The sequence below is a fragment of the Adelges cooleyi genome, unplaced genomic scaffold (genome assembly GCF_023614345.1).
Source record: "Adelges cooleyi isolate 19-005CV unplaced genomic scaffold, UGA_ACOO_1.1 ACOO_flye_CR_arks_rails_tigmint_CR_PRNA_30, whole genome shotgun sequence".
In the NCBI taxonomy this organism is placed as follows: domain Eukaryota; kingdom Metazoa; phylum Arthropoda; class Insecta; order Hemiptera; family Adelgidae; genus Adelges; species Adelges cooleyi.
In genome coordinates, this window is record NW_026095971.1 from 20,457,313 (window position 1) to 20,474,770 (window position 17,458).

At 29.5% G+C, this 17,458-nt stretch overlaps 2 protein-coding genes across 4 annotated transcripts; both read left to right on the plus strand.

Annotated features, from left to right (window-relative positions):
* Positions 1–3,028: 3,028 nt before the first annotated feature.
* On the plus strand, positions 3,029–12,627 carry LOC126838787 (pancreatic triacylglycerol lipase-like). 3 transcript variants are annotated; one of them, XM_050573492.1, is made up of 7 exons: positions 3,029–3,259; positions 3,335–3,434; positions 3,876–4,024; positions 4,086–4,334; positions 4,747–4,965; positions 11,514–11,691; positions 12,486–12,627. In XM_050573492.1, exons 1-7 carry the CDS (start codon positions 3,214–3,216, stop codon positions 12,574–12,576), a joined length of 1,032 nt encoding a protein of 343 aa, XP_050429449.1. In that variant the 5' UTR covers positions 3,029–3,213; the 3' UTR covers positions 12,577–12,627. The 3 variants fall into 3 exon arrangements, with proteins under 3 accessions (XP_050429449.1, XP_050429448.1, XP_050429451.1); XM_050573491.1 differs by lacking the exons at positions 11,514–11,691; positions 12,486–12,627 and adding exons at positions 5,633–5,810; positions 6,092–6,308; XM_050573494.1 differs by lacking the exons at positions 4,086–4,334; positions 11,514–11,691; positions 12,486–12,627 and adding exons at positions 5,633–5,810; positions 6,092–6,314.
* A 1,650-nt stretch (positions 12,628–14,277) lies between these two features.
* On the plus strand, positions 14,278–16,926 carry LOC126838788 (pancreatic triacylglycerol lipase-like). The gene is made up of 7 exons (XM_050573495.1): positions 14,278–14,520; positions 14,597–14,696; positions 14,922–15,070; positions 15,132–15,380; positions 15,778–15,996; positions 16,346–16,523; positions 16,781–16,926. The coding sequence occupies exons 1-7, from the start codon at positions 14,475–14,477 to the stop codon at positions 16,869–16,871; spliced, it is 1,032 nt and encodes a 343-aa protein (XP_050429452.1). The 5' UTR covers positions 14,278–14,474; the 3' UTR covers positions 16,872–16,926.
* The last annotated feature ends 532 nt before the right edge of the window (positions 16,927–17,458 follow it).

Sequence of the window (17,458 nt, forward strand, 5' to 3'; positions counted from 1 at the left end):
TGAAGTAGTAGCAACAGCCTTATTTTAGTACAACACAACATATTATTTATAACATTTTTCGAATTTTTAAACGTAATTCATATTTCATTGCATTATGATTTTTAAACGTTGTTTATTAAATTGTAATTGAACATATTTTAAGACTTTAACAGAAGCCAAAGACAGTATTACTAAGGTTTTTGTAACTAGCTACCAAACACCTTGATGCAACCTATAAAAAGTGAAAACATAAATTTAAAGTTTCATAAATCAATAATTTATAATCTATAAAACACATAGTATTCTTCTTTGGACCAAAGAAAAAAAAATAATGTACCATTGAAAATTGTTTAGCCTTAACGTGAAACTGAGAATTTAATCCATCAAAATCAGTTATATCATTTTACAATGAAGTTTTATTTATTTATTAAACGGATCAAATGACCCAGTTACATAAACAAGAACATAATGACAGTGGTAAAAGAGTGATTACATAGTAAACATGAATATATATAGAAATAGAATTAAGTAATATTAGATAACTAAAATTAAAATACACAAGAAAAATAAAACAAAGATAATAATTAACTAAATAGCTAATTAGAATAAACTCTACTAAATCGACCCCGAAAATAGTTTGCCGTCTGTACTCGCAAGAAGTACATATATGTTGTGCGTATTGGTTTGATATTATTATAGTTCATAAAACAAAAACACACCTTTTATAAGACAATTTTTCATTTTTTTTTTTTTTTGTATAGGTCGGAGGCCAAGATTTCTCAGGTTATTATTTGAATTCCGTAGAATATTATGATACACACTCAAAAATATGGACGGAATTTATTGAACCAATGCCCACTGCTCGATGCTTATGCAGCGCTATAACCAATAATAATAAATTATATGTTGTAAGTAAATACTATTTTAACATAAAAACCATATCCAAGTACTAAATGTATTATTAATTGTTAACAAAATAATTTTTATAATATTCATTGTTCTAAGTTTTATTGTTTAATTTAGTTTGGAGGATGGAAATGGAGTAAACTCGCAACTGTAGAATACTATGATTTTGATTATAAAAATTGGAAACAACTTGACCCTATGCCGATAAAGAATACGTGTATGGGTATAACAAGGATGGAAAACTTCATTTATCTGATTGGCGGTGATTGTGCATCTCAAAGAGTTTTTAAATTCGATTTACGACATTTTAAATGGGACGAAATGCCTAACATGATGTTCGACGAAAAATATGCAAAGTCGAGTCTGTATATATGTATTTATTTAAGTATATTACACATTATTTATTCATGCTTTTAAAACGCAGGCGCTGTTATTCAGAAAAAAGACTTATTCGTGTTTATGAATTATTGTGGAGAAGTTCATTGCGAAAGATATAACACGGAAAAAAAACGATGGTTATTGGTCGACACGGCAAAACGGTTATCAAAAAATGTTGGTCCAATAATTTATTTTAATGATGTTGCTCTAAAATCTTATGGTATTCACATATAATATACACGGTTTTATTTTACTTTGAATTAAATTTTTATATTAAAATTATTTACACATTAGAAAAAAATGTTTTATTGCAAACTTGTTTTACTATGCTGCGACATGAGAAGGCGAATTTCGATTGTGCCCAGCGATGTACCACCTATAATTTGTTATACTTAATGTTTAAAATGTAATTTAGTTAAAAGATATAAAAAGAGTTGCATTATTATTGAACGAATTGTAGTAAGTTTTTAAGTTGAGTAGAAGAATAGAAATGTGTACAAAAATAAAATACTAGATTTTGATTTTTATAATTCTTGAAAAATGAGATGTTGGAAAATATTCGTATAAAAGGCAAAAATCTCTTAAGATTTTAGTAGTATTTTTAGGTTTTCAATCAAGTACAATAATTTAATTCTTTTCAATTTCCTTAGACTATTTTTTATTATATAGTGTTACTGTTGAAATTATAAGCTATTATACTGTCTCTCAAATTATACAAATTGTTTAAAACTAAATAAACTTAATAATATTGAAATTGACAAAAATGTAATATTTAGGTATGCCAAACAAATATTAGGTAAGCCCCAGATTTTGGATGTAAATCAGTGTGATATTGCGTTCAGATTATATAACCGCAGACAGAATGACTTTTTCACAAATTGTTTTTTAAGTATAAAACTTGGTGTGGTCAAGTAATCTGTCGTAAAAAGACATTAAATGAGATTGGAGCAGACTAGGGTAGGTCTTCCTAATGCAGATAATTGTTGACCCTCTCCAGGGTCATTCTAATTGAGCAACCAAATTGGTCTAGAAAATTATTACGGTAGCATTATATGTTATGTAAATTTGTGTTTCGTATATTCAACGTTAACCTTGAGAAAGTATAACCAAACATTGTCTGATGCTCAATGTTAGTGTACATTTTTGTCGAACATGCCTAGGCAATTAGCAAGACAATACCCAGACGTGTTTCGATCTGACGAATCTTAGAAATCTTAATCAAAACTATCAATAAAAAAGTTATAATAATTAAAAACCAATAATTGAATTTGTTATACAAGCATTTATTTAGATACTTTCGTTTTTAAACTATTACTTAAAATAAAACGCAACGCCCTTGGCTTGACATTACATATTGTTTCGTAACATTTAAAAATAGGTGAGAATACCAAACCAAAATCCCACGGTAACTTGACCATGATCTTGTATTGTATTATGTTTAAATACTAATCATTTTTTTTCCATACAGAAAAGAAACGTGTTAACGTTATAATAACAATAGAAATGTAAAAAGATAAATAAAAAATTCCTATAAAAATAATAAAACATAATAATACAATGGACTAATTTAAAACGTATAAGGATATGATTATTTTAAAATAAGTATATCTCTTACTATACCATTACAATTACTATAATTATTATATAATGAATATATTAGCAATGTGAAATAAAATTTGTACTGTTTGATATAAATTTTAATAGCACACTATTTCAGCCTTGGGTGCAATTTGTTGGCTTAGTCACCGTACGTCGACATTCAGTATCAATATATATTTCTTTGCACCCAAGTACAGTCAAAGAAATTCAATCAAAATACTTTCCATTTAATCCACGCTCGTACGTTTATAGGTGACTTCTTCAATGTATAACTAGTATTGCCGGCATAAATAGCACTCAAAAACAGAAATAAAATAAAACAATTATTCTATTGTGGTATTTACAAACGCAATGGCCGCATTAGGTATCGTCTGCTTGGCATACACGGTTATTATAGGTAAGATCGGTTTGATAATTGTATAACTTTGCTGATAAACTTAAGAAATCGTTTATCATTAATTATGTAATCCAGAAAACAGCCCGGCTACCATAATAATGGCGCCCAAAGGACAATGCCAAACTTGCTGTCCGATAAACATCAAAGAAGACATTACATTTATATCCTATACAACGTAAGTGTTTTTGGTTTTATCCTTTTTTTTTTTTTAATAAAATATATTTATCATTCATTTAATTTTTATTAATCTTTAGTAAAATTATTTTGCTGCTTTAAATCCATCTTTTTTTTTTTATACCACATAGGTATCAGTACCAAAAAATTAAAAGACATTTTTAAAACATAGTAATAAATTTATCTGTTAAGTCACAAATGTTCAATCAAGGCTACTTAAAAATAAAATCATTGTTAATATATTCTATTGTTAATTTAACTACTAAAAGATTAGAATACAACTAATGAATAATGCTATTATAGTTATACGCCAACCTCGTAAATTTCTCCGTATAGCAATTAATACAATACATCGATATTGTTAAAAGTGCTTCAAATGTCTAAATATTATAACTGCTAGTTATCTATAATATCCGTAAAATAATAATGGTTAAACATCTAGGGAAAACCCAAATGAACCACGTCAGATATTAGTAAACGATGACGAGTCACTGCGTAGGTCTCAAATAGACAGAAACAAGCTTACAGTGATCTACGTGTACGGATTCACTGAGCAATACACATCAATAGGCGGTACTTCTATGAAGAATGGTAATTAAAAAAGCATCGTTAATTATTAACTGCTTCTGTAGACTGCAATATTATTTTAAAGCGTACCTTCGCCGTGGAGGAGTAAACGTTATACTCGTCGAGTGGAGTAAGTTGACTGCATTGCCGTGGTACGATTTTGCGGTTCGCAATACAAAGATAGTCGGACAGTATTTGGCCAGATTCATCGAATATTTAGTGAGTCAAGGGTTCAGTTTGTCCAATATCCACGTGATCGGTTTTAGTCTGGGTGCAGAAATCGCTGCATTCGCCGGCAAGGAACTCAAAATCGGAAAGCTACCTAGAATTACAGGTTAGGAATTCTGATAAATAACAGTCGAGACTGACAGAGTTAGACAGACAGAGTTTTATAGATAGAGTTTTTACAAGGATGGGTTTTATTTAAATTTGTCCAATATTTAATTTTTAATTAGCTCAATTATAAAAAATTAACAAGTAAATTGAATGTACTCTCTGTCTCACTCTGACAGCACACGTTTACATTAGAAAGTGGAATCCAACCCCTTTACCAAAATATTTTTAAATTTGATATTGCTTGGTCAAATTGAGAGATTTCTTTTAATATAATTTTAACAGAGCTCTCCAAAGTATGGTCTTGAGAATATTTATATTTTATCATAACGGAGCGTAAGGTGACTCGCTTTTATATGGAAATTTGAGAAAATACTTAAACTAATGGTAGTGTTTTTTTTTCGGTTTTACAGGATTAGACCCGGCATATCCTCTTTACCGAGGAACTAACAATAGAGGTCACCTGACGCCGTCTGATGCAGAGTTCGTGGATGTCATACACACTGACGGTGGAGAGTTTGGATTTCCCGTTCCGATGGGTCACGTCGACTTCTTTCCAAATGGTGGCTTTCCTATACAGCCTGGATGTTCAACACCAACAAATGTCTCAATAGATAAGGTTCCCGGATATGGTGGGTCTCAGACGTAGCTGTAATTGATCTGAGATCATCATATTATTTAGAAACAAGGGATGTATTTCTATCGATTTTTACCACGCCTCCGCCATTACATTTATCTAATTCTTCCTTAGTAACAAATCGATGAGCATCATTTTTGTGCATAGAGCTACTATACGTACTTTAAACATATAGGGCCAAAAGTTTACCTCTTCACTATTAATCTCTTGAAAACCAAAAAATATTATATCTATTTACTTATCTGAGAAAATTTTAATTTTGAATTACTCATTATCTATTCTGGGGTTTGAAATATCGGCTTTAAGCTGTTATTATTTTCCGAATATTAAAAATGGTTAAAAGCATTTTTTTTTTACAAAAACTTTTTTACAATGAAACCAATTAATAAGAAAAAGTAGTCGATGCGTCAAACCGCAGAAGAGATGATGAGGAATTCGAAAGTTTCGAATATCGGATAAAGGCAACTTGTATTGTTAAAAACAGAAACATATTACGCGTTGTCCAAAAAAGAGCCAGTAAACTTTTTAGCTTGTCTGCTAATTTATCATTACAATTTTAAAATATGGGATTTCCATATTGGGAAATGTTAATGGACTAAATATTTTATTTCATCCAATTTTCTATAAAATAAATATAACTACTCTATATCTCATAATTTTAGCAAGCTGTAGTCACGTAAGGGCTTGGAAATATTACATCGAATCCGTACAAAATCCTTATGGTTTTCCGTCTATTAGATGTCACTCGTACGATGCATTCAAAAAAGGTAAATGCCTGAGGGATTCCAAAAACAGCAATGGCCAAATTGTTCAATACATGGGAATAGCTGCAAACGAAAAGTAATATTAAATAAATCTAATTTGATACTTACTATTCGGTATTACAGTTTTGGCCCTTTATGATAGTCCTGTTAAGTTACAAGTTTTTACCAACTAGTTTTTGTCTATTATGTAACTGATTTTTCCAGTACTGAACACTTTCGATAACATTTTTGAAATTAAATATGTGCTAAATACTGTTTTACGTCTTTAGTGTTACTATTTATTGTTTCACCTTTAAGTACATACGTAAATACGGTTTAATGTATTTATATATAACAACCTTGAAATGATTGTTTCAGGCTCAGAGGAAAGTTTTATTTAAATACTAGATCCATAGAACCGTTCGCGAATAATCAAACATACCGGCACATGGCTCTCACGATGATTTGAAAGGTTGTCTAAAAAATACAAGTACAATTTAAATATTAAGCAATTGTTTTAACCCGGTATGAAGTTAAACTTTCATTTATATTTTTAGTTAAACAACGTATAGTATTATTTTGTTTTATTTTCGTGTCAACAATTACTATGGTAGCTTACATTTTATATTAAGTAAATTTGTATTCCGTATATTCCACGGTAAACCTTAAGAGTACAATTAAACACTTTTAGTTACATTATACATTTTTAGTTAATTACAAAATGGCTTTTTAAATTATGGTTGTAATATTGATTTCTGTCTTCTCCAGAATTTGTCAGAATCTACCGAAATGCACTTTTGATACCATTTGGATGTTTGTTGAATGTTTTACATTTTTTTATGGTACTTAGATAGTTTTTAGAAAAAAACGTATTCAAAAATCGTATAGGATAAATTAAAAAAAATATATGAAATTATAACAAAATAACATAAAAAAAATGTACAAATGTGGGCAATCATTGTTATTTTTTATATTTTTTAATACACTAATAAAAAACAAGTCTTTTGTATTTTATGCAGTGTATCTAATACTAACGTATTGAACTCGCAAGACGTTGTACGGTCGCTAAAGATTTCGTTGTGTTAAATTGTAAATAAGCATAAGTAAATAATTTTATTGGACAACATTTGTATGGACAAATGATTTTTTTCGGTTTGTCAACGTATATTGATCATACTCTGTATAAATAATATGTTTCTATAACTCGACTTCTAATAAAAAAGTTATAACAAAGCCGTAATTTTACGTTAAAATATAATATACTCATATTTTGTGGATGTTTTGCTAGGTTATGGAATGAATTTTTAAGTATGTATTCCACACATATCTATTTTTGTTCGGAAAACAGTTTCTCAAATACTGTTATATTGACTTCATAATTTCTACACAAAATTATTTATATTATGTATATAAATATACATATGTATATTCATCAGTAACAAAAAATTAGAAGATATTTTTAAAATCTAGTAATTTATTTATCTGTTAAGTTAAATTTTCATTCAAGGCCACCTAAAAACAAAACCATTGTTAATATATTACCACTACTCACAGTTTAGAATACAACTAATGCATACTTAATCTAAATTGATACTTACTATTCGGTCTCTTAGCTTCGGTTCTTTATGAGAGTCCTGTCAAGTTACAAGTTGTTACCAACTAGTTTTTGTCTATTATGTAACTGAATTTTCCAGTACTAAACATTTTCGATAACATTTGTTTAATTAAATATGTGCTAAATACTGTTTTACATATTTTGTTTAGCCATTGTTTCACCTTTTAAGTACATACGTAAAAACAGTTACCTAACCTTTAAATATTTGTTTTCGGATCAAAAGAAAATTTTATTTAAATACTAGACTCATAGAACCGTTCGCTAATAATCAAACTTACCGCCACATGGCTCTCAAGATGATTTGAAAGGTTGTCTAAAAAATACAAGTACAATTTAAATATTAAGCAATTGTTTTAACCAGGTATGAAGTTAAATTGTCATTTATATTTTTAATTAAACAAGGTATAGTATTACTTTGTTTTATTTTCGTGTCAAAAATTACTATGGTAGCTTACATTTTATATTAAGTAAATTTGTGTTCTGTGTATTCGACGGTAAACCTTGTGAGTACGTTTGAACATTTTCTGATGCTCAATGCCAGTGAATATTGTAAATTTGTAATTATAATCTAAATATTTTCCAAATAACTTCCTAGTTCTTAATTTTGGTTTACACTTTACTATCGCACCTGTGATACTAAAGTACATAAACACAAACCCATTTTTTTTGGTGATCCCTTTACTTACTAAAAAGAATGTTTGACTAGTTTTTGGAAAACCTGTACATGTTTTAAAGGTCTTACTAGATCGTTAAATCTACCTTCAGTGTAATTATCATACCTCGAATCCTAAGACTAACTACTCGAAATTGTTAAATAAAGAACAAATATCAGGGGGGGAAATGTCTTTTCGTCATAAAAAACTTAAAATATCTGTAGAGAATAAACTATAACAATTAAAGTTCTGATGCGCTTCTACATGCTAAGGTGATTCGAACGAGACCTTAAATAAAAAAATCCGGCTTTCTCTTAATGGGCTTGTAACCAACAGTCTATCTCTTATAGTTAAAGAGAAAATTAAGAACACAAACATTTTTTAAATTCAAATCTTTTTACCTTTGTACATTATCTTATATTAAAGCTAAAACAAAGTATATCTATCTTTAAATTATTAGTGTGTAGCATTTTGTTTATTTCCTATTCACTACAAGCTTTTAATAATTTGAAAACTGTCCCACAATTAATGTCTTTTATAAATGTTGTAAAGAATTCAAAATGTTTTCAAAACTTAAAACGGACTATTTTTAGGAACATACTGTTGGAACACATGGTTTTGTACAAAAATATGGCCTGCATGAGTTATAAAAGCTATAAAAAATTATCTAAATGAATATCTCTTTTATGTGTTAATATATAAATTTAAAAAAATATAATTTTTTTTACAAGCTTTTATTTAAGTATGTATATTCGTTTACAAATTACTAATTCTAAAAAAACGCAACGCTCTTGTCTTGAATTTATTGTTCTTCTCATTACATTAAATATTATATTAGTGAGAATAAACACAATCCTAGCTGGTAACATTGACCATGATCTTGTATTGTGTTATGTTTGCAAAAAATGTATAAATCCATATTCAACATAATTATGTATTAAAAAATATAATATAATCATAGTATTATATAATGTGTATTGTTTGACATCAAAATAGTATGTGTACATTTCCAACTCAATTCCGTGTGCAATCTTATGGCGGAGAGTCTTCGTACGTCGCCATTAACTATAAATCTATGTATTTTCACGGAAAGTGTACTCAAAGAAATGTTTAAAACTATTTTTATTTAATCCACGTACATACGATTATAAGTGAATAACTAGTGTTGTCGGAATAACTGGCACTCAAAAACTAAAATAAAATAAAACAATTATTCTATCGTGGTATTTACAAACGCAATGGCCGCATTAGTTATCTTCTGCTTGGCATACACAGTTCTTATAGGTGAGATCGATTTTAATAATTGTATAACTTTGCTGGTAAACTTAAGAAATCGTTTTTCATTAATTATATAATCCAGAGAACAGCCCAGCCACTATAATGGTGGCGCCCAAAGGACAATGCCAATCTTGCTGTCCGATAAACATCAAAGAAGACATTACATTTTTATCCTATACAACGTAAGTGTTTTTGGTTTTATCCTTTTTTTTTTTTTTAATAAAATATATTTATCATTCATTTAATTTTTTTTAATCTTTAGTAAAATTATTTTGTTGCTTTAAATCCATCTTTTTTTTTTATACCACATAGGTATCAGTACCAGAAAATTAAAAGACATTTTTAAAACATAGTAATAAATTTATCTGTGAGGTCACAAATGTTCATTCAAGGCTACTTAAAAATAAAACCATTGTTAATATATTCTATTGTTAATCTAACTACTAAAAGTTTAGAATACAACTAATGAATAATGCTATTATAGTTATACGCCAACCTCGTAAATTTCTCCGTATAGCAATTAATACAATACATCAATATTGTTAAAAGTGCTTTAAATGTCAAAATATTATAACTGCTAGTTATGTATAATATCCATAAAATATTAATGGTTAAACATCTAGGGAAAACCCAAATGAACCACGTCAGATATTAGTAAACGATGACGAGTCACTGCGTAGGTCTCAAATAGACAGAAACAAGCTTACAGTGATCTACGTGTACGGATTCACTGAGCAATACACATCAATAGGCGGTACTTCTATGAAGAATGGTAATTAAAAAAGCATCGTTAATTATTAACTGCTTCTGTAGACTGCAATATTATTTTAAAGCGTACCTTCGCCGTGAAGGAGTAAACGTTATACTTGTCGAGTGGAGTAAGTTGACTGCATTCCCGTGGTACGATTTTGCGGTTCGCAATACAAAGATAGTCGGACAGTATTTGGCCAGATTCATCGAATATTTAGTGAGTCAAGGGTTCAGTTTGTCCAATATCCACGTGATCGGTTTTAGTCTGGGTGCAGAAATCGCTGCATTCGCCGGCAAGGAACTCAAAATCGGAAAGCTGCCTAGAATTACAGGTTAGGAATTATGAAAAATAACAGCCGAGACAGAATTAGACAGACAGAGTTTTACAGATAGAGTTTTTACAAGGATGGGTTTTATTTAAATTTGTCCAATTTTTAATTTTTAATTATCTCAATTATAAAAAATATAAATACAAGTAAATTGAATGTACTCTCTGTCTCACTCTGACAGCACACGTTTACATTAGAAAGTAGAATCCAACCCCTTTACCAAATATTTTAAATTTGATATTGCTTGGTCAAATTGAGAGATTTCTTTTAATATAATTTTAACAGAGCTCTCCAAAGTATGGTCTTGAGAATATTTATATTTTATCATAACGGAGCGTAAGGTGACTCGCTTTTATATGGAAATTTGAGAAAATACTTAAACTAATGGTAGTGTTTTTTTTTCGGTTTTACAGGATTAGACCCGGCATATCCTCTTTACCGAGGAACTAACAATAGAGGTCACCTGACGCCGTCTGATGCAGAGTTCGTGGATGTCATACACACTGACGGTGGAGAGTTTGGATTTCCCGTTCCGATGGGTCACGTCGACTTCTTTCCAAATGGTGGCTTCCCTATACAGCCTGGATGTTTAACACCAACAAATGTCTCAATAGATAAGGTTTTCGGATATGGTGGGTCTCAGACGTAGCTGTAATTGATCTAAGATCAATCATATTATTTAGAAACAAGGGATGTATTTCTATCGATTTTTACCACGCCTCCGCCATTACATTTATCTAATTCTTCCTTAGTAACAAATCGATGAGCATCATTTTTGTGTACACCCAATCCTCTAAGCTCGGTCTAGACTTGAGCGCACAAATATCACTGTGCTGGTTGATTCTTGTATAGTACAGTTGCGTACCAGGGCTACTATACGTACTTTACACATATAGGGCCAAAAGTTTACCTCTTCACTATTAAACCGCAGAAGAGATGATGAGGAATTCGAAAGTTTCGAATATCGGATAAAGGCAACTTGTATTGTTAAAAACAGAAACATATTACGTGTTGTCCAAAAAAGAGCCAGTAAACTTTTTAGCTTGTCTGCTAATTTATCATTACAATTTTAAAATATGGGATTTCCATATTGGGAAATGTTAATGGACTAAATATTTTATTTCATCCAATTTTCTATAAAATAAATATAACTACTCTATATCTCATAATTTTAGCAAGCTGTAGTCACGTAAGGGCTTGGAAATATTACATCGAATCCGTACAAAATCCTTATGGTTTTCCGTCTATTAGATGTCACTCGTACGATGCATTCAAAAAAGGTAAATGCCTGATGGATTCCAAAAACAGCAATGGCCAAATTGTTCAATACATGGGAATAGCTGCTAACGAAAAGTAATATTAAAAAAAGTTGAATGGATTTTAATTCTACATTTTAATTTACAAACAAGAACTCAAACTAAAAGTTTTTTACATTTATTTATCATATGGTACTTATGTAACTATAGTCTATAATGTTGAATGTTTATAGTTTGAACTTTAAAGTTGTGCTGCGATTATTTATCTTACTTTAGTTAATCTATAATATTATTTTTCTTGTATTTAGGCGTCTCTAACACTAATTATTAACCACAAATTTGAAATGAGCTGTTAAGCTCTGCATATTATATGATTTTCACCATTAAACGTACTAGTTTAGAAATATAAATAATTGGTTGATGTGGCTAGGTGGCACTATTATATATTTTTGGTTGACAATGGTCGATGATACTTCTGCATATTAAACTTAATTATTTTTCCCTCAACCAAGGAGATCTTGGTCATCGACAGTTTTCGTTTAAAAATTGTAAACAGTTGTAGAAGATAATAGAAATATTAGGGTATATAATTAATGTTTCTAGTGATATATCCGTATAATCTAAATCTAATTTGATACTTACTTTTCGGTATTACAGTTTCGGCCCTTTATGAGAGTCCTGTTAAGTTACAAGTTGTTACCAACTAGTTTTTGTCTATTATGTAACTGATTTTTCCAGTACTGAAAACTTTCGATAACATTTTTAAAATTAAATATGTGCTAAATACTGTTTTACGTCTTCAGTGTAACTATTTATTGTTTCACCTTTAAGTACATACGTAAATACGGTTTAATGTATTTATATATAACAACCTTGAAATGATTGTTTCAGGTTCAGAGGAAAATTTTATTTAAATACTAGACCCATAGAACCGTTCGCGAATAATCAAACATACCGGCACATGGCTCTCACGATGATTTGAAAGGTTGTCTAAAAAATACAAGTACAATTTAAATATTAAGCAATTGTTTTAACCAGGTATGAAGTTAAATTTTGTTTTATTTTCGTGTCAAAAATTACTATGGTAGCTTACATTTTATATTAAGTAAATTTGTGTTCCGTGTATTCGACGGTAAACCTTGTGAGTACGTTTGAACATTTGCTGATGCTCAATGCCAGTGAATATTGTAAATTTGTAATTATAATCTAAATATTTTCCAAATAACTTCCTAGTTCTTAATTTTGGTTTACACTTTACTATCTCACCTGTGATACTAAATTACATAAACACAAACCCAATTTTTTTGGTGATCCCTTTACTTACTAAAAAGAATGTTTGACTAGTTTTTGGAAAACCTGTACATGTTTTAAAGGTCTTACTAGATCGTTGAATCTACCTTCAGTGTAATTATCATACCTCGAATCCTAAGACTAACTACTCGAAATTGTTAAATAAAGAACAAATATCAGGGGGGGAAATGTCTTTTCGTCATAAAAAACTTAAAATATCTGTAGAGAATAAACTATAACAATTAAAGTTCTGATGCGCTTCTACATGCTAAGGTGATTCGAACGAGACCTTAAATAAAAAAATCCGGCTTTCTCTTAATGGGCTTGTAACCAACAGTCTATCTCTTATAGTTTAAGAGAAAATTAAGAACACAAACTTTTTTCAAATTCAAATCTTTATACCTTTGTACATTATCTTATTTTGAAGCTAAAACAAAGTATATCTATCTTGAAATTATTAGTGTGTAGTATTTTGTTTATTTCCTATTCACAACAAGCTTTAAAAAATATGAAAATTTATAATTTGAAAACTGTCCCACAATTAATGTCCCATATAAATATTGTAAAGAATTCAAAATGTTTTCAAAACTTAAAACGGACTATTTTTAGGAACGTATTGTTAGATATTGGAACACATGGTTTTGTACAAAAATATGACCTGCATGAGTTATAAATACTATAAAAAATTATCCAAATGAATACCTCTTTTATGTGTTCATATATAAATTTAGAAATTTCAACAAAATTTTAGGTTGTATCGATAATTGTCATGGTAATTAGTAAGACAAAGACGAAACGCCTGGAAGTGTTGTGATCTAACGGTAATTAGAAATCTTAATAAAAACTATTTACTAAATAAGACAACTAGTTTAGCTATCATTTCAAAATATTGGCTACAATAAACTATTAGAAACAAAAGTGTTTTATTAAATAAACTTTTATTAAAATAATTGTTTTTTATTTGTTTCATACTTATTAATAAAAAAAATTATTTGATGTAAAAATGGGAATTTATTTAAATCATTTATTGTTTTGATATTTGTTTAAATAAAAATAAACTATACATCTGTAAATGATTAGTCGAAAACAACCGGTTTTTATTTTAATTGTACTTACTGCCCGGACGTGTTGCGATCTGACGGTAATTAGAAATCTTAATGATAATTATCTATACAAAATCAAAAAAATTATAATAAAAAATGGAATTATTTATACAAACAATTACTTCAAAATAACGCAATGCCCTTGGTATGACGTTATTTTTTTCTCATAACATTGAATAGTAGTATGAATAACTATAAACCAAATCCCACATAGGTGGTAACATTAACCATAATCTAGTATTGTGTTATGTTTGCATAAAATGTATAAATATAAAATAAAAATTCATAGGAGAGTGTTCGTACGTCGACATTAACTATTAATCTATGTATTTTCACCAAAAGTGTACTCAAAGAAATGTTTAAAACTATTTCTATTTAATCCACGTACGTACGATTATAAGTGAATAACTAGTGTTGCCGGCATAACTGGCACTCAAAAACTAAAATAAAATAAAACAAGTATTCTATCGTGGTATTTACAAACGCAATGGCCGCATTAGGTATCTTCTGCTTGGCATACACGGTTCTTATAGGTGAGATCGATTTTAATAATTGTATAACTTTGCTGGATAAGTTAAGAAAACGTTTATCATTAATTATGTGATCCAGAGAACAGCTCGGAGCTCATAATTAGGGCGCCAAAAGGACAATGCCCTACTTGCTGTCCGATAAACATCAAAGAAGACATTACATTTTTATCCTATACAACGTAAGTGTTTTTGATTTTATCCTTTTTTTCTGATACAATATATTAATCATTCATTTAATTTTTGTTTAATCTTTAGTAAAATTAGTGTGATGTAAATTTGTGTTACGTGTTTTTTTTTACATAAGCTAATAGTGCTATTTTAATGTATTAACCGTATACAGATATTATTACAAACGCTTCCAGTTATGTACTTTATCCGTAAAATATTAATAGTTAAACATCTAGGGAAAACCCAAATGAACCACTTCAGATAATAATAAACGATGACGAGTCACTGCGTAGGTCTCAAATAGACAGAAACAAGCTTACAGTGATCTACGTGTACGGATTCACTGAGCAATACACATCAATAGGCGGTACTTCTATGAAGAATGGTAATTAAAAAAGCATCTTTAATTATTAACTGCTTCTGTAGACTGCAATATTATTTTAAAGCGTACCTTCGCCGTGGAGGAGTAAACGTTATACTCGTCGAGTGGAGTAAGTTGACTGCATTCCCGTGGTACGATTTTGCGGTTCGCAATACAAAGATAGTCGGACAGTATTTGGCCAGATTCATCGAATATTTAGTGAGTCAAGGGTTCAGTTTGTCCAATATCCACGTGATCGGTTTTAGTCTAGGTGCAGAAATCGCTGCATTCGCCGGCAAGGAACTCAAAATCGGAAAGCTACCCAGAATTACAGGTTAGGAATTATAATAAATAACAGCCGAGACTGGCAGAGTTTTACAGATAGAGTTTTTACAAGGATGGGTTTTATTTAAAAATGTCCAATATTGAATTTTTAATTATCTCAATTATAAAAAATATTATACAAGTAAATTGAATGTACTCTCTGTATCTCTCTGACAGCACACGTTTACATTAGAAAGTATAAGCCAACCCCTTTACCAAATATTTTAAATTTGATTATGCTTGGTCAAATTGAGAGATTTCTTTTAATATAATTTTATCAGAGCTCTCCAAAGTATGGTCTTGAGAATATTTATTTTTATTATAACGGGGCGTAAGGTGTCTCGCTTTTATATGGAAATTTGAGAAAATACTTAAACTAACGAAAGTGTATTTTTTCGGTTTTACAGGATTAGACCCGGCATATCCTCTTTACCGAGGAACTAACAATAGAGGTCACCTGACGCCGTCTGATGCAGAGTTCGTGGATGTCATACACACTGACGGTGGAGAGTTTGGGTTTCCCGTTCCGATGGGTCACGTCGACTTCTTTCCAAACGGTGGCTTTCCTATACAGCCTGGATGTTCAACTCCAAAAAAAATTGCAACGGATGAGGCCTACGAATATGGTGGGTCTCTGCCGTAGCTTTAATTTATCTAAGATCATTATATATAGAAATAAGGGAATAGAAATAGTGTCGATGCGTTCAACCACGGAACAGATGACGAGGAATTCGAAACTTTTTCCAGAGTTATTGAATTCGGATAAAATGGGATAAAAATTGTATTGTTAGAAACAGAAACATATTACGTGTTATCCAAAAAAGAGCCAGTAAACTTTTTAGCTTGTCTGCTAATTTATCATTACAATTTAAAAATATAACATTTCCATGTTGGAAAATTTTAATGGACTGAATATTTTATTTCATCCGATTTTCTCTAAAATAAATATCACTACTCCGTTTCTGATATTTTTAGCAAGCTGTAGTCACGTAAGGGCTTGGAAATATTACATCGAATCCATACAAAATCCTTATGGTTTTCCGTCTGTTAGTTGTCACTCGTACGATGCATTCAAAAGTGGTAAATGCCTGAGGGATTCCAAAAACAGCAATGGCCAAATTGTTCAATACATGGGAATAGCTGCTAACGAAAAGTAATATTAAATACAATTTAATTGTTTTTAATACTAGTTTTAAATTTACAACAACTCAAACTGAAAGTTTTAATGGTTTTCAAATTTATTTTCTTCTAGTATAGTATTTATGTACTACCTACAATGTTGTTTAGTAATAGTTTAAACTTTAGAGTTGTGCTACGATTAGTTACATTGTATTATGTGTTATTTACCATTAAAATGTGTCATAATTCTTAATGGGTTAATGTATAATAATCTTAAAATGTTTGTTTCAGGATCAGAGGTCAATTTTATTTAAATACTAGAACCATAGAACCTTTTGCGATCAATCAAACTTACCGCCACATGGTTCTCACGATGATTTGAATTAAAGTTTTTAAAAAAATATATAAGTAAAATTTTAATTTTATTTTGTCCACTCTTAGGCTAAAACATCATTATATCATACTTATTTAAAAAATACTGAAATTATGTTACGATGAATAGTATGAAAAAAATTATTTAACTTATTTTGGATGATAGATAGAATACAAAAACAGTATAATAATTTAATATTTTACTATATTTATCTTTAGTAAAAATGTATAAGCCATGACGTGCCTATTATCTGGGATGAAGTTCGAGGGCGTTATAGTTATTTTAAAAATCCAAAATCAAGAAAAATGAAAAAAAATATATTTCAATAAAAGTACATTTTTTATTATAAGTTTCTATGTAGCTTATAAAACAAGTTTTTTTAATGAAATATAAATAATAAAAATATAAATTATATAATAATAAAATCTTACTCTTCTATACCATCTATTATCAAACTATCTACTTTACTCTGCTTCAGCTTAGCCCTTTGGTATGTTAACCGAAAGTATGGGTAAACTCTTAATATATCTTCTATACGGTTTGTAATTAATTTCGCAAAATCTCTGGTTGACTTTTCTTCTAAATTTGGTAGAGCA